The following is a 24561-nucleotide window of genomic DNA, read 5'->3' as shown; positions in this document are numbered from 1 at the left end:
ATATATATATATATATATATAGAATCAGTGGAATATCCTCATCATGTTCGTATATTAGTGACCACCACCCTCCCCATGGCGGCACCACCGCCACCGTCCGCCGCTTCAACAAGGACCTCTTAAATCCTTATGTTTCGCCCTTGTTAACTCAAGTGTTTGGGATTTTGTGCGAGCCGTCGTACCCTGAGAACGACTACCTCATCCGCATGGTGCTGCGCATTTTAATTGTTGCCCAAGACTATGTGCTGCCGATCGCAGACACGCTCGTGCACAAACTCACAGTGTTGCTGGAAAAGGTAATATATATATATTTCTATAATATATATATATAAGTGGACATAAATAGGTGTGCAAAAACCCGAGCAACCCGGCGTTCTCGCACTGCTTGTTTGAGTCGCTGTCGATGCTCATTGCGAACGTGTGCACCCTCAACCCTGCCCTCACAGACACGTTCGAAGGCCTCTTGTTCCCACCGTTCCAGCAAGTGCTCATCTCGGACGTTGAGGTTGGTCCTTTGTCTCTTTTGTATTGAACTTTGTATTGTGCATTGCAGCAATCAAATTTACCTATTTTGGGGATGATGAAATCAACTAATCGAGCAAAGAAGCATGATGATTGGCTACAAAGAATGAAGGGGGTTGCAATTTGATTGGCTAAAAAGATTGATTATGCAGTCTTCCAGCCTCAAAGATACCTCTTCAACTTTGTTTTATATTGAATTTCAAAGGTCTGGCAATTGTTCGGCGGTTGATTCAACCAACGGCCAACGGAGGAATATATATATATATATTTTGAGTAGAACAAACCACAATAATATATATATGTATTGCATCGATGTTTGAACTTGGATTGACCATTTGTGGGATATTTAATTTTAAAAAAGAAGAGGTTTTTTGTCGACTTTTTGTTTTAATTTTGGCGTTTTTTGTATCATTTATAAAACATTTATATGGATCATTTGTGGGATGCTTAAAATGGATTTTCATTTGGATTTCTATCCATCCGTTATAATAATACCCCGACCTCAGTAGTCTTTTATCGTTTATGGAAAAAAGTCAAATATCTTTGATCAATCTATTGTTTATCGTGACAAACAAGTCGTCAAATATATTTGATCAATCTATAGTTTATAATGTATCTATCTCTTGTTGTAGCCGCTGTGCCCGTACGTGTACCAAGTGTTGGCGCAGCTGCTCGACATGAATCCGTCGGCGCAGCTGTCGGCGGCGTACCAGAATTTGTTTCCCGTGCTGCTCACGCCAGCCCTGTGGGATCGCATCAGCACCGTACCAGCCATCGTCAAGCTGCTCGAGTCGTACCTGCGAAAGGCCCCCGCGACCATGCAGACGCACACCACCGGCGTGCTCGGGGTGTTTCAGAAGCTCCTGTCCAACCGCACGACTGAGACCCAAGCGTTTGCGCTGCTGCGCCCGTTTTTGATTTACGTGCCGTTGTACGTATATATATATATATATATTGGAGGGTATTTGAATATATATCATACGCGTCATTTACGCCACCCCTCTTGTGTCTTTCCATTGTTTGGGTTGGACGTATTCCGTGTATATATATATATATATATATATATATATATTGTACTGACGTATATTAATATAATATATAATATATTTATGGACTTTCAAGGCACCGACGTATACTCGAGTCGTTGGCACTTGTGTAAAAAAAGAAAGATTTGGAAATTCACAGTATTCCGTGTGTATATATACTACTATATTTAAATATATATATTTCATATATATTTAAATATATACGATATATATACAGCCTTTTGAAAGACGCTGACGTATATATAGTCAAGAATTTGGCAATTGAAATGTGTCAAAGGCTCGACACTTTTATTATCTTGTGGCTTTCAGTATTCCAAGGCTGACTTGGATTATAATATACATATATATATATATATATATATGTACGTGACTAATAGTAAAACAATTCGACGGGGGTATAAATATATATATATATATCAATTCTATTTGTAGGGCGGCATACCAGCCGTTGTTGCCAGAACTGGTCAAGATCCTCATGATGCGGCTGCAGTCTCGGTTGTCAGGGCGCAATGCGTCGATTTACTCGAAAGAAATGATCGTCACTCTGTCCATTTTTGTGGCCAAGCACGGCGCCGCGACGCTCGTGAATGCTGTGGAATCTGTCCAGCCAGGGTACGATATGATTCTATGGACTATACATATATCATATGGGATTCGTATAATCACATGTGCTTATATATATATATATATATATAGCATGATGAAGATGCTGTTGAATCCAATTTGGGTTGACAATGCCGTCAAAGCCAAGGGCCCGCACGAACGCAAGGTACGTGAATTGGCTAGTAGTACTAGTAGTAATAGATAGCATCGAATCGGAGGAGCATGGATGTTGGAATCGATGCTTGCTTTTGTCATATTACATATATTATTCAATGAAAAACATCTTCCTTTTTGAAAACACATGAAAATATAATCGTTGATATTGATTGCTTTAGGCGGCACTGGTGGGGCTAACGCTGCTCGTAACCGATACATTTGTCGGCAAAGACGCAGAACTGCTGGACAAAATTTTCCCCGCCATCTCAAAGCTGCTCGACGTAAAAGAAGACACGTCCACGACTGTGCACAAGACGGAGGACGAGATCTTGATCGATTTGGAGGAGACGGGTACAAATATATATATATATATATATATACGTCTAGTACTATTCGATGGGGTAGGCGTCGTTTGATTTTATTTTATTTTATATATATATATTTAGTAGTATTCAATGGGGGGTATTTGTCATTTGTTTTATGTATTATTTACTTATTATAATTTTTTTGGTAGGGTACGACGCCGGGTACACGAGTTTGCATTTTGCGTCGTCGGCGGGCGTCGACTATGCGGCCCACATCGGCAACGGACGCCAGATGTGCTTGGAATCGATCTCCCGGCAGAGCCACGCCACGCCCCACTTTGTACGAGGAATTCAATGACGAAATAGTCTGGAATTAACTATTTTTGCTTATATTTAATTTTTGGTGGTTGCTGGTAGTTCCAACAAGTGTATGCGCAATCGACCAACCAAGCGGGATGGGATACGCTGCTCAAGGCACTCGAAGCCGCCAAGTTGCCCTTGGCTTGAAAGAGCCTTTAAAAGCATCATTCACGATGTAGATTCGGGTTTTAATATATCGATCGTCGTTGAAAGTCGTAGCGTTGTGTACTTAGCTAACATTAGTACTGTATATATATATATATGTAGTTAAGTCCGCTAGCTGCCAATGCAGCTAGTACGCCATTAAGTGCCCGCTGAGTGATTTTAACTTTACAGCGTAATATCAATATCAATATACTGTATATATACTGTATGTACATGGGTAAGTAGGGCTTCGGTTTGGTTTACATGGGTGTAAATATGTACTTGAAGTAACCTTTTACTCTATTCTACTAGTATTAAATAGTACTACGTATTACTTTTATTAACGTTAGTACTTCGAAGTATTATAATTTGTGACAACGTTATATTTAGCCCCACCCTACACCAAAGTTCGTTTGTTTGGGTAGCCACATCCACGGAAGTTCCACCGACTTCGATAAGTCCTAATTGAACAAGTGAAATTAGGACCAAAAACACGTTTTATTCGCGCGCACTCCAACACGCTGGCGACACGCACGACGATCCTTCCCATCTTCACCGGTGCATATGTGTTGTTCTTGTGCTGGACCTTTCGGTGGCTTATTAGGAACTCGTTCTAGGTATGCATATGTATATATATCCGTGTGAATTCACCCTCGGCCACTCATTTGAATGCCTCCATTCACAAGTCTCAGGTGTCAGCTATGGTTGCAATCTTGTAAACGGTGGTAATTACACTGGAACCAACCTTCTCACTCAGCTACTGTACAGTACAGTAATGCAATGCCCTCGGTCAATTCGAGAGCTATACTATCGAACCATGGCCTTCGATTTCTGGCTAACATTACATGGAGATAGCAGCGCGTTTTGGCATATATACTCCGATTCTCTCTGCCGCCGCTGACACAGTCCCACTACATGTACACTTTATGTTACGAGTTGTGAGTATCAACATTCCACGACAACGCCAGCAAACCACATCCACTGAATCCTTCTTGAACCATCCGCTCCAAAACGATCTTCGGCTCGAAGCATTCGTTATGCTGCTGCTCTGACGCGAGATGCGAGTTGCCGTGTGCGGCCCGCGGACCCCGCGATCTTGGTCGAATTAGGCGCTTGCCTATTTAGGCGCATTGATTGGCTCGGACAAGGCGTGGGCAAAACCACTTGCAGCACCGGCCAATCAGCGGGCGGGAATGGGATGGCAACCGGCCGCGTCCCGCCTGCCCATACAAACCCCAACATACTAGTATCCGGAATCCGGATAACATTCGTTAGGCAGTGGTGTTGGAACCCACAACTCGACTCGCCTCGCCTCTCAATCCCATCGTCGTCATGTGCGGCATCATTGCGGTCCTCCTCGCCAACAAGCATGAACATTGCAACCAAATGCTGTACGACGGCTTGACCGTGCTCCAACATCGTGGCCAAGATGCTGCGGGGATCATGACCGCGCACAAAGGCCGACTGCATCTGCGCAAGGACAACGGCCTCGTCCGCGACGTGTTCAAGCAAAACCACATGCTCAGCCTCTTGGGCCACATGGGGATTGGCCATTGCCGCTACCCCACGGCCGGCTCGTCTTCCAGCTGCGAATCCCAGCCGTTCTACACGAACTCGCCCTATGGACTCGCGTTGGCGCACAACGGAAACCTCACCAACTCGCACGAGTTGGCATCCGACTTGAAGAACTCCAACTTTCGCCACGTCAACACCGATTCGGTATGTCCCTCCATGTACCCATCATGAAGCAATGACTCACTCATGCCTCACGTAGGACTCTGAAATGCTTCTCAACATTCTCGCCGACGAACTGCTCAAACAAAACTCGCACCCGTTGAACGTCGACCAGATCTTTGACGCGGTCGCGCAGCTGTACAAGCGGTGCCGCGGCGGGTACTCTGTCGTGTGCTTAATCAACGGCCACGGCATTTTGGCATTCCGCGATCCCTTTGGCATCCGCCCATTGGTGTTTGGCAGCCGCAAGAGCGTTTACGGTATATACACATACATGCATGCTTCTTGTATTGGTTTGCAACATTATTATCCTGTTTTTCCTTCTTTTTTTCGCAAAATATGACCAAATTTTCGCAAAAAACGTCGAGTGGTTGTCTTACATTTTGTTTGTACTAGGTACCGACTACTCGATTGCGTCGGAAAGTGTTGCAATCGACGCGCTATCGTTCTCGTTGGTCCGTGACGTGGCGCCCGGAGAGGCCATCTTTGTGCGCCCCGACGGGGAGCTCTTCACCCGGCAGTGCGCCCCGTCCGCCCGCCTCAGCCCATGTATCTTTGAACACGTGTACTTTGCGCGCCCCGACTCGGTCATGGACGGCATCTCTGTGTACCAAGCGCGCCGCAACATGGGCACTAAACTGGCTGAAAAAATCCTCCGACTCAAGCCGGACCACGCGATTGACGTGATCATTCCGATCCCGGACACGTCCCGCACGAGCGCTTTGGAAATGTCGCATCGCATGAACGTACGTACTCTCTGTCACATTGCCCCAAACAATATATTATTATAAATATTATTGTGTGGATTGTATTATTGGGTAGTATTAGAGTGGTATATTATATATGGAAACTGCCAACGTGTGGATATATATTATGTGTTCTACCCAAAACAAGGACGAGCGACGTGGTTATGGGGAACCATGCATGCATATATATTATATCCTTTCTGTTGGTGTGGACGTTGTCGCATATATGACTGATATATATATATATATATATATATTACAGTAGCCGACGGATAACATCACTGTTGTTGCACAAGTTATATATATATATATAAATAATAGTCAAATGATATATCATTCGTATGTAGATTCCATACCGTGAAGGGTTTGTCAAGAACCGATACATTGCGCGTACGTTTATCATGCCTGGCCAAGTCGCTCGCAAGAAGACGGTGCGCATGAAGTTGAACGCGATCAAGAGGTTCGACTCAATCCATTTCATATATATATATATCATTTCCCACATATAGTTCACTGACATATATATATTTATTTTAGTGAATTCGAAGGCAAGGTGGTGCTGTTGGTGGATGACTCGATCGTGCGCGGCACCACGGGGCGCCAGATTGTCCAGATCGCGCGGGAAAGCGGTGCCAAGGCCGTGTACTTTGCCTCCGCTGCGCCGTGCATCCGCCACCCGAACGTGTACGGCATCGACATGCCGACGCGCGAGGAGCTGATTGCGCACAACCGGACCGAAGTGCAAATTGCCGAAGAGCTGACTGCGGACTGGGTGATCTTCCAGGATTTGAACGATTTGAAGGCCAGCTGTAACCAGGAGAACCCGACGATCGCCGAGTGGGACGCATCCTGCTTTGACGGGCACTACGTCACAGGAGACATCAACGAAGCGTACTTCAAACGGCTCCACGACGAAAGAAATGACGCGCGCATGGAGCTCAAGAACGTCGGCGGCACGGTGCCGCTGTACCGGACGTTTTCAGACCCGGCCTCGGACGATGTGATTGACATCCACAACAACAGCCAGTAAAGAACAAGGAAACGTATGGGAAGACAAGTTACAAGGCAGCAGGAGGAAGGGTTGTGGGAGTAAACTGAAACGTTAGCGTGTGTGTCAACATAACATTTGAAATACAAGTAGCAGCATTTATATATATATATAACGTTATATGAATTTATTGCCTACTGTAGTATTCGCGTATATATGGAGTTCTTTGGAGGCATGACGTATACGCATACAGTACTACTCGAAGTACTTCGAAATATGTACTTTGAAATGTGAGGATGTACTGTATGCCCCCAACACAGTCTATTATTAGAGTAGCTTCTACGTCATGTTACAGTAGTATTGTGCTTTTCACATATTTTGCCCGTTGTTTTAGCTCCTAAAACCATCCAAAGTTTAACCTAAACTGAAGTTGCACTCGACGTAAAAGTAAGCTTCCCCACCGTTCTGTCATTGGCTGATCTAAAACTTGCGTTGTTTTACTAAAACTACTTCGTTTTATTAACTCCCGTGGCCAAGCAGGCATGCAGAGTAATGACCTACTGGGGTAAGCTCGCAGTGCACCAGCTCACACGAGCTTTGCAGCCAGCTTGTTAGCAACTCGTTGGCACGAAAAGTCGAGCAAGAAGCACTCAACATCAACCTTTATCGAGCATAGTCAAGAATCACACTCGCGTGTATTAGTTAATCCACTCTGTAAACCCCCGCGTTTGCCGAAATGAATTGGGCAAACGCTTCAGGTTAGCAACATATGCTGCAGGAACAGCTCGTGCTCATCCAATCATAGGTACTTCCGATTAGCTAAAACTAAGTTGAATTAATCTAAAACTTCGTCACCCACTGGTTAAAAGCGGGTATTTATACCCAGATTAGCCAAAATATGTGAAAAGCACAATACTAGTTACTCCGGAGTATACAGTAAGTTAGTACACAATGATACTACTGTTACATCACCCTCGCAGTGTCGGTGGAGATGGAACTGTATGATTGAAGGTATTGTCGATTTGATAGTACAAATTTGGGGGAGGGGGTGCAATCGAATCGCGCCGACCAATCCGATCCACAATCGATCTGATTGGTTGAATTTCATTGAGAAGGTTTTGATTGGCTAATAATTTTGAGATCATCTGAGGTAGCCAATCAAATCGATTGAAATTCCAACGAGAAACCACGAAAGTTCACTCGAAAGCACAATTACGTTATCGCATATCTTTTTCATAACGTTACTACTACAGTGGCGGCATAATTCACGACTTGCACATCAATTCGAAGTGGGAGATTTCGGACAATATGGTAGCCTCCAGTGCGCACAATTCCACTGTCAACGTTAGCTGCTTTCAATCCGAAAAGAAATAAGGTACTGGCAGGTCAAGGCCAGTCGCCGCCGCCGCCACGGCACTGAGCCGTGTACGCCCATATATTTATGTGGCTGTCGTACAGTGGCGCCACTATTCACGACTTGCACACGTGTCCTCGTAGCACAATTTGTCAGAACAGCGTCGCGTTGGCTACTTTAATGGCATTGGCGAGAACTTGGAACTTGGGAAAGTTGATTGCCGTCTCGGGCGAGGCTGGTTAATAATAAATGCCCGTGCTTGGCTTCAAACTCGGAGCGATGCATGGGGGACGACTCTGCTTGGATGGTGGTGCCATGGACCGGGTACAAAAAGTAATAGAACTTGGCGTTTTACGTACTATTTTCAAACAGTCGAATCCCAAGACGCATAAGTTCTCGGACTCTCAACGTCCATCTACGCAAAAAACTCGTCAGCGTTGGCTTGGGTTTGGCACGGGCAGGAGTCGTACAGAGTTTGGCAGCAGCGGGAGTCGGCAGAGGGGGAAGTGGCATCAAGTGAGGGGGCCATTCGGGACGAAAGTATTGCAGCCCATGGAAAATTGTAGGAGATCACTCGCTTTGAACAAACCCAGATGATGTGGCATCCTGACACGACCGCGGCGGCCATCAACGTCATTTGATGAGTATGGACTGCGTCCTGATACATCTGCACGAACAACAAAACAACGCGGTTTCGTCATGGCGGCATGCGAATCCCCTAGCACTACCACGAGTCCGTGGGGCGCTTCGTGGTCCTGATTCAGCACTTGAGCGTAGGGGGGGGTACAATACACGTAACTAGTTACTAACTCGACGAGTTCAAAAATGTCAGGTTGTTGTCCCACACAGCGTTCATGTCTTTTCCACCTTGAATCGCTAAAAATATGTCTCGAGTTTCGCGACTCGGGTTCTTGAAGTGTTTTTCAGATGGGGGAAGCTGGGGGGAAGTGGTCCCGTCTAGCCCCGTGGTGGTCAACGGACTGGCAACTTTCGACACGACAGCTACTTGGGACGAAGTGGCCATCGACTAATCCACCACTAAGTCATGAGGAGCGTCCATCTACGGCAAGTCGAGTTCGTTTAACGTGAACGACGCAGTTTAGTCGGAGTACATGCTAAGCGATAGGGCAGGTCCCCCAGCAGGAGCTGAAACAGCATGGGCACCATCCACTTGGACTGGACTCAGTGGATGCGGTTCTCAAATGCGACAAAGTTGATCCTGCACGCCACCGTCATGTACGGCTGTATGTAAAACGGCTGATCATTCGGAACACAAACATGAGCATCCTTCAAAGTCATATACTTCGTATACAACTCGTAGCTGGCCTCGTACACCACCGGAGAGGTATTCAAGGTGGACGCGTTGAACTTCCCCTGCAATCAAAACCCCCGCGCTAAGCGAAGGCAGGACGAGTGAGAAGCCAGGGAACACGCTGGCTTTGTCAATCAGGCAAAACCCAGCGGTAATCCTAGCCAGCCCAGTGCAGTCACAACAGCGTGTTCAAAGTGGTCGTGGTGGTCGTCGTCGTGGACGACGCTATGGCATGCGCTGTCCAAACTCGTGTCGCTTGGTACGCATATTCAGGGTTTGGCACTACAAATAGTGAACATGATAATACTATGGACATTGCCAAGTATATAAACACTTTTTTGCATACTGGAATCGAAGGTGGTGGCTCACTGAAGCTCTCATGTGTAGCAGCGGCAGCGCATGCAAACTTGCCTTTTGGCTCTTCCTCCTATTAATAGTCGGCAATATGAAAGCATGTTTAGATTCATTCTCCTATTTACAGTTAGTATTAATTAATACTAATATAGCGTCAAAGTGCATGAATATTTTGTCTTTCGATTCCCACACTCACCACCATGTGTTGTTGCATATTTCGGGTTGGAGTGTTTGAGAATAACATCATTCGCAAACATTTAAACTAACTTATCCTCATCGCCACTGTCGTCTCGATGCCGGAAGTTCCGACCACGAGCTCACGCGCACGAGTGTCATGTCGTCCGGTGGTGCTATTGCTTCCATGACTCTATTGACAGGCACATGGCCTACGTCTAGCTGCCATGTGCCCGTCGGCGGGGGTAAGGACAAGCCCCGACGTCTTTCGCCCGTCCATTCCATACCACTGCCTCGATCATCCCCTTGGTTTTCCCCCGGTCGGGTTCGTCTGCGGCGGCTCCCCGATGACTGCGACGCTTCCGACTGCCACGGCTGCTGCTGCTCATAGTAGACTCGACCGGGCTCGTGGTTCAAGCTAATCGCCCGTCTTGAGGACAACGTTGCTGGCATGTGGGCATTGTGATGGCGATCCCAAAGGCTCGCGCTCGACAAGGCGACTTTGCGCTTGGTGCAGACAAAACAGAGCCGCATCCAGTGCAAACTGCCTTGTGTGACGATGTGCCAGTCCTTGCTGCAGCTGCGACAGACCACGTGCCCGCACTTGCGACACGACTCCTTGGCCCCGAACGCGCCAAACTTGCGCTGGCATAGGATGCAGCGCCCTCGCGTGTCTTGGGGAATCAGTTTCTCGAGGGGGAGGAACGTTTCAGTCGACAGCTTGCGGCCCCACACACACAGCTGCATGTTCGCCAACCGCCGCGTCCATTTGCGGACGGCCGCCGCCGCCAAGATGCGCGGCAGGCGGGTACGGACGTCCATCTGCACCACGTACGTCACCCGCAGCGTGCCGGGGACATCGGTCTCGACGCACACAAAGCCGGCGCGGTGAAACGAGCCGCGCACGAGTCCGTGCGAGTCCCGCAGGTCTGGACAGCACGAGATCTCGATGGACTTGCAGCAACGGACCCACCCCCGCCGCCCTCCCTGCATGTCAAAGTCGTGGTGGCACTCGAGGAACACGACGTCCCGCGCCGGCAGGCCCGCCATCAGAGTCATCGAGACCCATTTGATGGCGATGCTGTGCCGGGGAAACGAAGACGACGGCGCCGCCAACGTGTACAGCACCGCCGCATCTAACGAGCCCTTGGCAGACTGCTGGCAGTACGCGCGGTAGTCGGCGGTCGTAGGGGTGTAAAACAGACCCGCCACGTCGTCCACGGTGGCCTTGACGTCCGTGACAGCGCAGAAGGAGACCACACCCGGAGGCGCCAACGGATCGTCGCCGGCATACACTTGCATGTCGGGGTCGCTGTTGCGTGCGTCCAACGTCCACGCAATGGGGCCGCCACTGAGCTGCGCGTGCTGAATCTGTGGCAAGTCGTCGTCAGGGAGGTCCGATCACGTGATACGCACATACCAGATCGATGGACATGGTCTCCGTAAGGTCAGTGCAGGGTCGAATATCTTCAGGACTGAGTGGTGGGCATCGAAAGTACCCCGGCGGCAGTGGCAACCCTCGCGGCATGTTGGCGGATGCTCCCACAACGACACAGCGCTAAACAATGGATGACATTTTACCGGGTATTTGACCGTATAATCACTGGGCATTTGGGTGTATTATTATTTATAGTAAGTACCGAGCTTCATTTCGGTACCAAAATTACCAAAACATTGACGCCGCTGTCAAAGCTCGCCTTGCACAGTAACGTTAGTAGTCGCAACTCTGTCAGTTTGTACGTCATAGGCCAAGATTAGTCAAAGGAAAAGTACCGTGAGCGCCAGATCTACAGGTAGGTACGTGCCAGATCTACAGGTAGGTACGTTCCTCAAGCATCACAGCGAAACGCCAAAGTCCAATTAGAAAGTGCACATTGCTGTATTGCAGGTGTAATACGTAGGCAGGATGAATGTGGCTGGACGATACGAATGTCTCTATTCGAGTTGCCCTTCAAGGAGGGGGGGGGCGTTATAGAGCGGAGCTTCTGTGTGACCTCCGAGTACGTACTAGGGCTTCCCCTCGCAATTATTTTAACCAATTTAAACCATTTGGTGTGTTATTATAGTGAAAACTCACACCAATCATTCATCGCCATTGAGAGTTCGATCCTGGTAAGGACACCATACCAAAAACCATTTTATCTTGATATGTGTATGACGTCGGCCATTTCGTTTGTGTAGATGGTTGGAAAAGACGTCCGAAACGTGTTTAAAACACCAGGGTTACACTGTACCTCTTGTGAATACTTCGACGTATATATTTTCTCAGATGCCTGGCGTCATTATATATTTCGATCATCAACGTTTTTACCTTGAACACTCTGCCCACTGGGAATCCAGGCTCGAAGACGCCTCCCCACTTAATCACGACCAACTGAATGACCACGACCAAATCGTCGTCAGTCGAAGCTAGTATCAATTGTAGCATGGCCCCAAGATTCGGGCGACCAATAATGCCATGCCTAATAAATTGACTGTTTTTGCCTTTCATTTTTAATACCTCATATATATCTATAAAGAACACGTAGAGAACGCCTGAGCATCTCGTTACTGCAACGCAGTTCACTGTCTATCCAGCCCACGCAGCAGCGCCGCGAGAGAGAGCGACTCCATGTCCAAGTTCCCGCTTCCACCCAACTTCTTTCGGTGCCCAGCCCTCAACGTCGACGAGACGGTGCGGCTGCTGACGAATGCGGACGACATCTCCGTGGACTTGGTGCGTCCACGCCGTCTCCCTCGTAATCTAACGTCCATCGTGCACAGGTGCGGTATTCACGGGTCACGGGTGGTCCAGTGAAGTGGACGTTGAAGTCGGACGAATCGAGTATTCAAATCTACAAGGGAGAGGACCCGGACGCACCTCCCGGTGTCTTATCGTGGCTAGGGGTGACCGAAGTGATGGCAACGATCGAAGAAGTGGTGTCGCTGTTTCGCTCGGAATCCAATGACGAGTTCAAGGAGTACTGCAGAATGTTTATGAAGGATGTGTTGGACGGACAGGTTCTGTACAACTTGCGTCGGCGGACGGCCGAGAACCCGCATCACTCCGTCGCAATCAGATGGTTCGCCCTCGAGAGTCCCATCCCCGGGATCGCCAAGTCCCGCGACTGGTGCTTCCTCGAGGTATGCCATGCCATCACACATATCGTCTTCTTCATCATGCTGGCCTGTCGTAGACCCAGCACGACTTTGAACTCGACGGCAAGCAAGGGTGGACGCGCGCCTTCAAATCGGTCAGTTTGTCGTGTTGTCCCGACCTCCAAAACTCGCTGGGCCTTGTGCGCGGTATCCACCACCGGTCGGGGTACTGTTTCTTGCAGTCCAATCGGCCAGGGTACCTTCAAGTGACGCAGCTGATCCAGGCCGATCTCCGGGGCAAGTTGCCCGACGTGTGGGTAGACTTGGGCATGAAACGACGGTGTCGCACAATGAAAGGCATGGACTCGTTTCTGCGACAGAAGCGGCTTTCCCAAGGAACGTTCCTCCACGACGCCGAGCTCGTACCCAAGGACAGCCGCAGCAAGTGCTTTGTGTGCCAGCGCAAGTTTGGCCCGTTGTCCAAGAAGGGTCAGTGCCGCAAGTGCGGCGAAGTTGTGTGTCGGCGGTGCAGCCAGATTTGGGACGTGCGCATTGCCAACAACGCCGTCAAGCGGCGGGTGTGCACGGCCTGCTCCTGCGATACAGTGGACCCCCCCGCCGACGCCAACACGATCGTCGACGACCCCGACGACCCAGATGACTCGCAGCAAGACGAAACCCCTCGCCAGGTGCTCCGCCAGCACCCCGTGGCCGCGTCCTCCCCCGTGTACTCGCCTTCGTATAAACCCGACGACACCGCCCTCACGCGCCAATTGTCGGGGCTGAGCATCACAGGCGAATCGACGCCAACGTCGTCGCAGCCCCACGCGGCAAAGGTCGGCGCGTCCGTCCACGTGTTGAACCAGACAACGCCGACGCACCACGCCGACCCGTTTGGTGGACACCAGACGCCCGTGGCGCTCCAACGGCACCCGCAGCACCATCGGTTGCCGCCGGCGTCGACTATGATCACGCTTCGAAAGGAAGACCTCGTACGCCCCCCCCCTCCCCGACCAGACTCGTATGCTGGGTTGCCAGAACCAGTGGTGCCTCGACCATACATGGATCATCACCATCCTTCCCGAGGCGGACGAGGAGGGGGAGGACCTGCTGGGGGGTGGGACGACGACCTGCAGTCTGTATTCAAAGATGACATGTCCAACTACTCCGAGTCGCTTGTGAGTTTTCACCAAAGTAGTGTCCATGCCAAACGCGGACTTGCTTCCAAACTGCCGCATCATCATTCTCAACACCAACAGCAGCAACAGCAGTCCCCATATCACCACCAGCAGCAGCAGTCCCCATATCAGTCCCCATATCACCACCACCAGCAGCAATCCCCTTATCAGCAACAAGGCTACGACCCATCGCTGGCGTACCAGCCGTCCCCAACCATAGACCGGTATGGTGGGGGACCGCAGCTTGTCAACCCGTACGAGTATATCGACCCTTATGATCGCGATCCGCGAATGTACTCGCCGGGCAGCGCCTTGCATGCTTCTCGTGGAGATAAGTATGCAAACTCGTACGGGGGGACGACGTCGTCCCAGCAATATCCCATGTACGCGCACGACAGAAGACCCCCGTACCAGCACCAGCACCAACCTCCTCCCCGGCATCACCACCACCACATATACCATCCCAATCACCAGCATCCCCACCAGTACGCACCTGCTCCGTTGCTCGACCCTCGCCGCGCCCCGCCGTCGTCGTCTTCTCACGAGTCGCCTCCATATACTTATCCCCCACAAGCCAGCCAGTCCTACTTGGACGACCCAAGGGTGGACCACCCCCAGTACGGATACATGCAGCGCCAACATCAATTCCTCCAAGATGCCGACGGAAGCAGCGTATATAGCCACGACGACGGCGCCACGAACCTCCACCACAACAGCAACAACCTGTATTCTACCTTGTATTCGTACCAACCTCGAGAGGAACCCCCACCGGCGCCCCGACAAGCCTCGAGGACTTCGGAGCGCAACGACTTGATCTTGGCACAGTCTTCCACGTCGTCGTCGTCCCCGTCGGTCGTGCTGCAGACAGTGTTCAACCGTCAAGATTGAGTTTATTTGTCGAGATTATTGTGATTGGCCTGCGGCTTCGAGAATATTATCCAATCATGTTCGAGTATCCAACCCAAGAGCGTCTGTGTATCACATTCGAAAGTACTGTAGTTTTTCCGTGCGTTTTTTTCACGGTATATTTGTGTTCGAACAAGCTTGAATAATAGAACTATTGCCAGTTGTAGTTGTATGTACCTGTAGATATCGTTTGTTTCCAGGCACATAGAGATAGATATGCTGAGTAAGCAGTAACTTACTGTAGTGTCGTACATAATGTTAAAGTTAGCACAAAATTCGAAGCCTGCAACCAGTGTCTATCGCAATAAGTAACTTACTACATGTAGTAGTCACACGACCGCTTATGTCGTTGCGACGAAGTGTTTTTGCCAATGGGAGACTTCCAAAACCGTCTCAAACTTCTTTTGAACCCACTGTGGTACAAAAATTATCCGAACTGTGAGTGACTATTATTGAGCCGATGCTGAAAAGCTTCGACCAAAACCGACTCAAATTGGTCAGCCATTGAAAAATGCATAGCTGTGATTGGATATAATAGGCCAATCAAAACCTTGTACAGCATTGTTGACCAGTTGTGTCGAAGTAACTTGACGATGTCCCCCAACAAGAGCATGGCAAAGCCATCGCGAGGCAAAGGATGAACAGACCCGAGGTCCACGTGATTTTCTTGCCGTCGACGCACACCGGTCCCCGGCAACGCAAGGAATCCGGTACGCATGGTGCTGCATTAATTGGCTTTGTTATGAAAATGGAGGAGCGTGATACAGCATCACGCTCCTCCATTTTCATAACAAAGCCAATGCTGCATCACTGATGCAGCATTCCAAACCCAGCGGCTTGAGATGCATGAACGGCACGAGAAGTTCGATCAGTGTATGCTAGCTGTATTTACTAACAGTAAATTGCTTGATAAGTAGTAACACAGAGTGTTTTGACTTCGCATGGTGCACTGTAGAAGTGCAACATCAGCGAAAGTGCTTCGTTGATACTGTTGATCTTAGGTGGTCTTCCTCCACTTCCATTGAGATGGTGAGCTAAGTAATGCTTAAGAAGGCGAGCAAGAGGTCAAACGTGTCGGGATCAAGCATGTACGCCACCGTTCATCACGTGACGTGATGAACGTGCTTCGGTCGCGGGCGGCGTACATGGTTGTCCACAGGTTCGTTTGTTTGCGATGAGGGATGGCGAGGTCAAGTAATGACGCTCCTTGAGTGCCATCCGTGCGCTTGGTCATCGTCGGCGTCCGAGTCCCCGTCAACACACCACTTCATCAAACACAATGAAGGTACTGTATTTGTTTATAGTATGGTATAAATTTTGTAAGTTATAATTTGAGTCGCTTTGCGTACTTCTTTGCTGAGACTCTATTTGCGTCTCAGCAAAGAAGTACGGGTGAATTGAATTATAATTCCGGATGAAAATCGTCGACTCAACGTCTTTACTTCAATGTCAACCACAGAACGGTCAAGGCCATATATGTACCGATACATATGTACTGTACATACATATACAGTAGTCTTGAGTCACAACTAACTACAGTACTCTATTCCGAGGGCCTGAAAACTTGGCTAACGTTTAACGTTATAAGAATCCAAACAGGATTTCAAATATTTAAAATGTACAGTTGGTATACTAGTTTTATTAATTATACTTACATACTATGATAAGGCATGTATTTGAAAAGCGTTTAAAACGACTTCAACACAAAATACATATATCCTGGGATTGAAATATTATCTATCCTCAACTTTGTCATGATTGCCCCAAAACGCTTACGCCGCAGATTACGAGCTGTAGCTCTGGGCATACCATCGATCAAACGTAGCCGCCGTCAGCGGCCGCTGGCGCGCGTCTGCGTCGACGACCGCGCCCTGGGTGTTGATGATCTTGAGCGTGGGAATACCCCGGATCTCATGACGAGCTTCCAGCGCCTCGCGCTCGTCGCTCTCGTACGGGACAGCAAGCCAGGGCATTTTGCCAAAGTACCCGTCGAAATCCCGCTGGGATCGATCTGACGACACAAACACGACTTCGAAAGGCTTACCGAGTTGTTGCATTGAGTGGTAGAACTGGGCCAACATGGGGGTGAACTGGCGACACGGGCCGCACCAGTGCGCGCTAAAGTAGAGGCCAATGACCTTTCCGCCGAGGGAAGGCGACGATACGCTGCTGCCAGATGGAGTGAGCAAAGTGGGTGCGATCGCACGAGTGAGTGCCGACGCCGGCGCGGGCGGCAGCACTGGCCCTGCCGCGCGACTCCACAACGGATTTGTCGACGTGACGGCGCGGTATCGGAACGCGTATGGAACGCCTTTGGCTGGAAGATTCTTCTTCTTGATGGCGGTCGAACTGGCGGTCGATGTGGCTGTGATCCAGTCCGAGATGCCTTCCATGAGGAGGTACTGGACTTCAAACGGCGGAGTGGCCGTGGTATCGTTCCATTTCACAGTGGCGCTGAGGAGATTCACGTCGTTCGGCATGATCTCCATAATGACCTGTGGTGCCACGGGTTGCTGATTGGAGCCGACGTTAGGGTGCACCCACTCGAGCGGGTCACCGAAGGACGACGCACCTTCCTCCTTGACGCGGAAATGATATGTCGTCCCGGCCTCAATGTTCTTCTTCTTCATGAGAGACCCAGACAACGACAGTGACGTCCATCCATCGTCTTGGGCCTTCTTCCATTGCACGTCGTACTTGGTGGCCCCTGTGTTTCGCCAGAAGATCGTCACCGTCGACGCATCAAAGTCGAGCAGGATCGGCGGCATACCGAGTTCAAAACATATACTGTGAATCCGGATAAATTGCAACCAATAAAAGCGTATCTTTTTAGCCAATCAAACTATGGTATGAAATGACGTAGTTCAATTGGCTAAAACTACTACGGAGTAATTACTGCAACGTTAACTGACAGTATAACTTTCCAACATGACGGTACAAAGTGCCACATGAATGGTTGAAGTGTTTCATCGCAATCGATCGCACTTGATGCAAGTGGGAGAGGTGTGTGTCGCTACAGTGATTTTACAGTTATAACGCAGACGCAACAGGTTGTAAATCTGCGAAGTCTGCGAAGCGACATGTCACTCATCCTAACATTAACGTTACAGTGGAGCTCAGTCGAACTCGTGACATGCACAACCATCATGTCGTCGCGTGGTACAGTACAGTACTATGGGCTGCGCGGACGCCATTTCTCTAGAGTCACGAGCGATCGCGCCGCCATGTCTTGGTGGACAAACCCTGAAAAACGTTCAACAAATCTGAATACCGTTCAGCCAAGACTGAAAACCGTTCAAACTAATAAACTCTAGTTAAATTAGGCATAATTTTTGTACTCTGGCCACCTCACCTCATAGTAGGAGTTAGGCGTACATATGTATCTCCGTGGTTAGCGATAGCTAACCACTGGTGGGGATTTAGCATTATACTTCGAAGTATGTGCACACGGGGGTAGGACGAAGTCTCGGGGTTACAGGGTTACTGGAAGAAAATTTGCTTGAACGGGTTTCAGTCTTGGCTGAACGGTATCCAGATTTCTTGAACGTTTTCCCATAGTTTCCTGTCTTGGTGTGCCGTTTTGCTTACTGTAGGTACCGGTACTCGAAGGAGATAAATAGAAAATACAAGCGCCATTTTAGACTTTACAACTTCTGTCAAGAATCTACAATTTCTGTCAAGAATCTACAACTTCTGGCAAGAATCTACAACTCCAACCAATGTATACAAATGCTGTACTTCAAATTTGTAAACTTTGGTGCATCAGGATCAGTTTGATCGGTATGTCAAACACTTACGTACTGTACACATGTACTCTAGGGGCTACGTGCATTCACAGTGGATAGCGTTAGCTAAGCACCGGCGATGCAACATAACCCCGGGAACAGACATTATATGTAAACACAAGTGGTTTAGGGGCACGCATTATATGTAAACACAAGGGGTTCCGGGGTTACAAGGGTACAGGCAAAAGCGTACCAAGCTGAAAACGGTAAGAAGGTACAATTCCCTCATTAAATTAGTACCACTGTTGTTTTGATCCGAAATACTCTTTCAATGAGGTTTATATGGAACTTTGTATGCTCAGACCACGTCACCTCTTACTAGGGTTAAGTGCATCTCAGTGGTTAGCGATAGCTAACCACTAGCGATGCAGTTAACCCCGGAGATTTAGCATCGTATGTACTCACCGGGGGTAGGACGGAGTCCCAGGTTACACGGCTACTGGCGAAAACGTGTATCCGGATGTAATAATTCCCTCATTGAAACAGTGGTCAATACAACAGCGGAACTGTTTTACAGTTAATGAGGGAATTATTTCGGTAAGAAGCAATGTAACGTATGCGACATGTGAATGCCTTGAAGTTGTAGATTCTGGATTCCCTCATTGTGGATTCTTCAAATGATGTTGTAAATTCATTGTCTCTCCACCAGCGACATGATCAACGCAAAAAATGTCACCAAAAGTATACTACGTAGTAGTACTACAGTATTTTGTACTATGAATCGGTCGTGTATCCATCCATACGAGTATGTTTATATCGCCGCGGCTGACATTTATGTCCTACGCAGTTCGCGCTGGCAAGACAACGCAGGCAAGGTAATCAATTTAAATAGTACTACTTTATGAGATTATTTTACAGTTCAGACGAGTCGTGGTTGAGAATCGCGAGCAAGCTCATCTTGGAAAGCGGAACGCGCTTGACGGTGTCTTCGACAAGGATGGTGCTGCGAGTAACTTGGTTAGTATGTCGGGTGCAAAAGCCGCCTCGTCGAGCGTGGGTGGTGCAGCCTGGGAGTTTGCATCGCTGCCCCCCCCCGTGAGCCGAGCAGCGTTGTTTGGTTTGGGCAAACTTGTTGCAGCCGTCTTCGATGCACATCTTGCGTGTGGAGCCCGCCCCATGCTTCCCGCAGAGGTCCCCTAACCGAACGTTTTCGTGACAGCCATCGTAGACGCATGTCTTCTTGCCGCCGTGGCGCACGCACAGGTTGCGGGCAAAGACTTGGTTGCGGCAGTCTTGCACGAGGCAGATCGAGCGTTGCTTGTGAAACTCGCACTTGACTGCGTCGCCAGTCGTGAGGCGCGCACAGCCCTTGAAGTAGCATGTGGGGACGTGGAACGACGTCATGGTGTGTGTAGGACGTGGGAAATGTTTTAATGACGCTGGGAAGCGGCACCACCACTATACAAGTATATCTGTCATAAAATAATCTCATGACAGGTGGTGTTACGTTTTGGAGTGATCGTCACAGTTTGCACATGCGACAACCAGCAAATTTGACAAAACCGCAGCCGCCACCATCGCGACGGCGTATGAGCCATACGGTGAACGAACGCCTCCCCCATCACCATCTAGCAGTCAGGGGGCTTTGGGGGGTAGACGACACGATTTGGTTCCTGGAGGTTTGGATTTTGCGGACGATGCCCCTTCATAGACGGTGCATTGGTCGATTTGTCGTTAATGTGCTCAGGTACACATGGATGGGTGTGGATTGGATACATTCAATGAGAACAAACCCATTGCCATCGACATGGAGGGAAAAGATTGATCGGGAAGCGCAAGATTGTGATGTTGGGACAGGGCGCGCGCTATGTGCATTGACCGTGTACATACGTCGATGCGCGCAGCCAAGGCTTTGTCGCACGAGATGCAGTGGAGTGTGTGGTAGGTGTAGTGACGTAGCGACGTGTGTACTACCTACGGAAACGTGTAGAGGAGCTCTTTTGTCACAAAAGTGCACCTGCATATTTTTGCAGAAGTTTACTCCACTTCGGGCAAAACGGGGAGGGTGCGGGAGAGCCACACTTGGGAACTCCAGTAAGTTTAACGTTACAACATCGCAGCAATTGCGTTGGACATTTGAACCAGTGGTCATCCCTATCCATTGCAGATAAAAAAACTGCCTCATCACAGATTACATTGTAGTGTACCCTGCATGTGGCAAGGCACTTGCAGTGTTTATGATGTGGCACACACACCGTTTTTCTACTGTACGTTCTTGCCCCACCATTCATTTACTACGTAGTACTATTAAGAGTACTACTATGTAGTATTACAGTAGTACCTCGAAGTGCAACAACATGTTCCTATACTGTAATAGTTTGACGGTAGGGTGCATTTGCTCCTTCCTACCAGGTACTACGTACACCTACTTACTGTTAGTAGTTGCAAGCTTGCTGACCCCAGTGTTGACACCATAGAGTGGTCCACAGCGACCGATCTGATCAATGGTCGAAACGTTGCACAGTTCAACTGCATACAAGTGTGTGTCTGCATGTGTGCCTCGAGCGACTGGTCTTCAATATCGACCAAGTGTGGGTGGTGTAATTGGTGTGTGCTATGGGGTGCGGCAGTTTACAGTTAAAATTCGCACTGGACATGTCTATATACTGCATCCATATTATCGTTGAACAATGTAATGATCATGGGAGATGGAGGCCTTGGTTTTCTTCTTGAACGTCGTATGTACTGTATTAATAGTGTGGCAATCACGGGAACCTTCATGTGTTTGCATGCCACAGGTTTCCGTGCAAATAAAAATCAAGGGACAGTTTTGGGGTTGGGATTGCATGTCCCTGACAGAACAAAAATCACGTGAACAGCAATTCCCTCGCTGCAACAGTAGTACAGCTGTTCCGTAATCATTTGGGCCTGGCATACAAAACCCAAGTTATTTCTGGCACATAATCAAATCAAGTGCAAATTCAATACAACACATTTCAGCTAGATGTGAAGTGCATCTCTGTGGCTTGCGCTAGCTAACCACTGGTGATGCAGCTTAACCCCGGGAAAAACACTGTATGTAAGCGCAAGGGGTCCAGGGGTTTCGGGGTTACAGGGGCATTTTTTGGTAAAAATGGTTACGGAACAACAGTACTACTGTTGCAGCGAGGGAATTGTTCTCGCGTGAATCATCTGTTGTAAACCGCAATCACCGCCACGCGTTCGATGTCAAATGAGTTAATGTTAGAATTGTAGCTTCGAAGTTGACCTTAGATGAACATAGTACTGATGGAAATGGTGGCCAAAAATCTCCCATCGATTCGTGCATGACCGACAAAAGGGGGATACTGGTTATGCGTGTGAAGCCATCCCGGTGGATGTATTTCGGTGCAGCTAACTGGTTGCAAGCGTTATTCCCCATTGTGAGGCGAGCAACTTGCAGTACGTATGATGGGGGCAAACTTGTCGCAGTCTACCACTAACTTAGTACATACTAGTACATACTATTAATAGTACTGTACTGTTGTACTACACGTATACAGTACTATTAATAGTACTGTAGTAGTATTCAAGGATGGCGCATCACCTCTTGCCACGAGGCTACTACTCACTGTCAGTACAGCGCGGTTGCATACAGCAGCTGCGAGTGTTCCAAGTGGATGTTCGAGTGGCTTGCGCAAACGGTCCGCGGCGGCACCCTCAAGGACGGGGCCATGTACCCATGGGGCACCGTCGGGGCCGTCGTGTGCACTTGTTTGGACGTATGAGCCCCTTCCTGTAACCATATTGGGGCGATTTACAGATGAAACGCGGGCTAGAACTTCCAATTTGTAGAGCCCCCGCTGCATTTCGTCGTAAGTCGCGCACGCCGCTGAAGCTCATAACTCTCTGGGTTCGACGACTACAGGGACCGCAATTGCTACATAAAACATGGAACAGCCACATTTGCAAGCTACATTCGAGCTCGGATATACCATCGATTTGTCGACGGTGTCGACACCGAGGTCTAACTTTGGAAATAATGTGGTGCTCACACGAAAGTTCAATAGTAACTTATTACACAAAATGCATCCACACAGTTTCGGAATGGCCAGTTTGCTTATACTGTAACTTAGTTTGGTGTCGAAAGGGTAAAGTCCGTGTTCTCCAATCGTATAACTCAAGTACTTCCTATTTTCACTGAGATACAAACAATTGTTTACACTGTTAAGGCTCACAATGTGAAAGAAAGCTAACGTTATCAATCATTTCCAATCCAAGGCTGTAGTGTAATGCATTGAAACCCGAGTAACGTTGGATCAATAATAAATACGGCGGTCGATTATTCGACGAGGTATTACGTCCACTCGACACTACTACGCCTGGAGGACTCGTGGGGGTTTAATATCAAACTCAAGCTGAGTTTGTTCACGGCAGGAGCGGCTACCTTTGGAAATAAAGTAAACGGCGGACACTGCACTCTGTCACACACTTCGACCAATTCTTCGGACCGATCTGCCTTGTTCAGGCGACTGAGGGAACTGTGCCGAGTACAGAACCCGCCTCGGCGGGCGTGGGCAAAGCAGCCGGATCGTTTGCAGCGTTGGCCGCCTCCGTGGGCCGAGCAGCGTTGTTTGGTCTGCGCAAACTTGTTGCAGCCGTCTTCAATGCACATTTTGCGGTGGGCGCTGGCGCCATGCTTCCCGCAGAGGTCTCCCACGCGAACATTTTCCCGACAGCCTTCGTGGACACAAGACTTCTTGCCACCGTGGCGCACGCACAGATTGCGGGCAAACACTTGGTTGCGACAGTCGGCTACGACACACATGGAGCGTTGTCGATGGAAGTCACATTTGGCCGCGCCTTGCAGAACAGGTCGCGCGCACCCTTTAAAGTAGCAAGACATGGCGTCGACTGTGGAAATCGAAAAATGATTGAGAACGAGTATCAATTTATATCGTTGCAGTTGACAGATGCTAAACCCTCGCTTATTGGTTGGCAAGCCACCCTTGGACTGGCATAAAATCGAACTCGCGCGATTTGGTGTCTCACCAACGTCCGACTTTGCCCCAACATGGGGGGGTTTGCCTAGTTGTTTACGCCAACGGCACTTGAATATAGAAATACTATATATATGGACCAGGTAAATCCGGCATAGAAAACGGGTTTGTAAGACGTAAGCTTGCTGAGGCGGGACCACAATTCACCCAAATCATGCCCTACCTACCTTGTCCAACTGATCGGTGATAGCAACTGGGTGTAACGCACCGTTTAGGAGACATGACGCTTGTACTGACAGCGAGCTGTTGGATTGCTGGAGTGGGTGCTGTGCTTGCCTGAGTAAGCTTAGTTGATCTACATACCCACCCACCTTTATCAATGCACTCCTCTTGCGCTGGTTGTTTCATTATTTGCGTCGTATGTCCAGGATACAGATCGTTCCAACTCAAAACTGCAATGGAGGCCACACATGTTTGGATGCTTCCATTTCCTGATAGTACGAGTAATCGACAACCGGCCGACACGTGTTATGATAGGCATGGAATCATACAAAGGATTGTTGGTCGTTTCACGTGGACATCAATGAGAAAATAGACAACAAAATCAACCTGACATGTGACTATTTGCAGTGTGCCGGCACTTTTGACATGGCTAATTGTGAGCCTCTTCGCCTCGTTGGCCATAACTTGAGCTGGAGGACCTACCGAGCGCTATGATAGATCTCAAAGTATAGTACTTTGATCTAACGTTACAGTGTACTAGTAGTAGAGGAGAGCTGTAGTACTGTAGTCACAATCCAACCATGTGTTCTATTCTGTCCTGGGAAAAAAATGTTGGGTAATTGAACCTCCGAAGCTCCGTGCCTTCGCTGGACTCGAGAGCACTACGGGTGTATT

General features: G+C 48.8%; 8 protein-coding genes across 10 annotated transcripts in view; 3 read left to right on the top strand and 5 right to left on the bottom strand.

Annotated features, from left to right (window-relative positions):
- Positions 1-3203, top strand: part of H257_10191 — a 6957-nt gene extending 3754 nt beyond the window's left edge. Inside the window, exons 4-11 of one of the 2 annotated variants that reach the window (XM_009836654.1) lie at positions 59-296; positions 347-505; positions 1155-1453; positions 2001-2180; positions 2265-2337; positions 2507-2678; positions 2842-2972; positions 3050-3203. In XM_009836654.1, the coding sequence (XP_009834956.1) occupies positions 59-296; positions 347-505; positions 1155-1453; positions 2001-2180; positions 2265-2337; positions 2507-2678; positions 2842-2972; positions 3050-3139 (1342 nt within the window). In that variant the 3' untranslated portion in view covers positions 3140-3203. Of the gene's footprint in view, positions 1-58; positions 297-346; positions 506-1154; positions 1454-2000; positions 2181-2264; positions 2338-2506; positions 2679-2841 lie in introns of both variants that reach the window. The other variant, XM_009836655.1, reaches the window with a different exon arrangement.
- Positions 3204-4419: 1216 nt separating this feature from the next.
- H257_10190 (amidophosphoribosyltransferase) lies at positions 4420-6762 on the top strand. The gene is made up of 5 exons (XM_009836653.1): positions 4420-4855; positions 4911-5130; positions 5267-5616; positions 5964-6076; positions 6154-6762. Exons 1-5 carry the CDS (start codon positions 4469-4471, stop codon positions 6644-6646), a joined length of 1563 nt encoding a protein of 520 aa, XP_009834955.1. The 5' UTR covers positions 4420-4468; the 3' UTR covers positions 6647-6762.
- A 2001-nt stretch (positions 6763-8763) lies between these two features.
- H257_10189 (hypothetical protein) lies at positions 8764-8982 on the bottom strand (the record flags this gene model as incomplete). Its single annotated transcript, XM_009836652.1, has 1 exon — positions 8764-8982. One exon carries the CDS (start codon positions 8980-8982, stop codon positions 8764-8766), a length of 219 nt encoding a protein of 72 aa, XP_009834954.1.
- An 835-nt stretch (positions 8983-9817) lies between these two features.
- On the bottom strand, positions 9818-11372 carry H257_10188 (hypothetical protein). The gene is made up of 2 exons (XM_009836651.1): positions 11219-11372; positions 9818-11169 (listed from the first exon to the last, which is right to left on the bottom strand). Exons 1-2 carry the CDS (start codon positions 11324-11326, stop codon positions 9898-9900), a joined length of 1380 nt encoding a protein of 459 aa, XP_009834953.1. The 5' UTR covers positions 11327-11372; the 3' UTR covers positions 9818-9897.
- A 978-nt stretch (positions 11373-12350) lies between these two features.
- Positions 12351-15122, top strand: H257_10187. 2 transcript variants are annotated; one of them, XM_009836649.1, is made up of 3 exons: positions 12351-12514; positions 12562-12921; positions 12975-15122. In XM_009836649.1, exons 1-3 carry the CDS (start codon positions 12410-12412, stop codon positions 14940-14942), a joined length of 2433 nt encoding a protein of 810 aa, XP_009834951.1. In that variant the 5' UTR covers positions 12351-12409; the 3' UTR covers positions 14943-15122. The 2 variants fall into 2 exon arrangements, with proteins under 2 accessions (XP_009834951.1, XP_009834952.1); XM_009836650.1 differs by having other exon boundaries at positions 12562-15122.
- Positions 15123-16662: 1540 nt separating this feature from the next.
- H257_10186 (hypothetical protein) lies at positions 16663-17734 on the bottom strand. The gene has a single exon (XM_009836648.1). The coding sequence runs from the start codon at positions 17726-17728 to the stop codon at positions 16745-16747; it is 984 nt and encodes a 327-aa protein (XP_009834950.1). The 5' UTR covers positions 17729-17734; the 3' UTR covers positions 16663-16744.
- Positions 17735-19597: 1863 nt separating this feature from the next.
- On the bottom strand, positions 19598-20089 carry H257_10185 (hypothetical protein; the record flags this gene model as incomplete). Its single annotated transcript, XM_009836647.1, has 1 exon — positions 19598-20089. The coding sequence occupies one exon, from the start codon at positions 20087-20089 to the stop codon at positions 19598-19600; it is 492 nt and encodes a 163-aa protein (XP_009834949.1).
- Positions 20090-23021: 2932 nt separating this feature from the next.
- H257_10184 (hypothetical protein) lies at positions 23022-23570 on the bottom strand (the record flags this gene model as incomplete). Its single annotated transcript, XM_009836646.1, has 1 exon — positions 23022-23570. One exon carries the CDS (start codon positions 23568-23570, stop codon positions 23022-23024), a length of 549 nt encoding a protein of 182 aa, XP_009834948.1.
- Positions 23571-24561: the final 991 nt, after the last annotated feature.

This window comes from Aphanomyces astaci (genome assembly GCF_000520075.1).
Source record: "Aphanomyces astaci strain APO3 unplaced genomic scaffold supercont1.26, whole genome shotgun sequence".
Classification (NCBI taxonomy): domain Eukaryota; phylum Oomycota; class Saprolegniomycetes; order Saprolegniales; family Verrucalvaceae; genus Aphanomyces; species Aphanomyces astaci.
The sequence above is the reverse complement of the archived record's forward strand: the minus strand, read 5'-3'. Positions and strand labels throughout refer to the sequence as shown.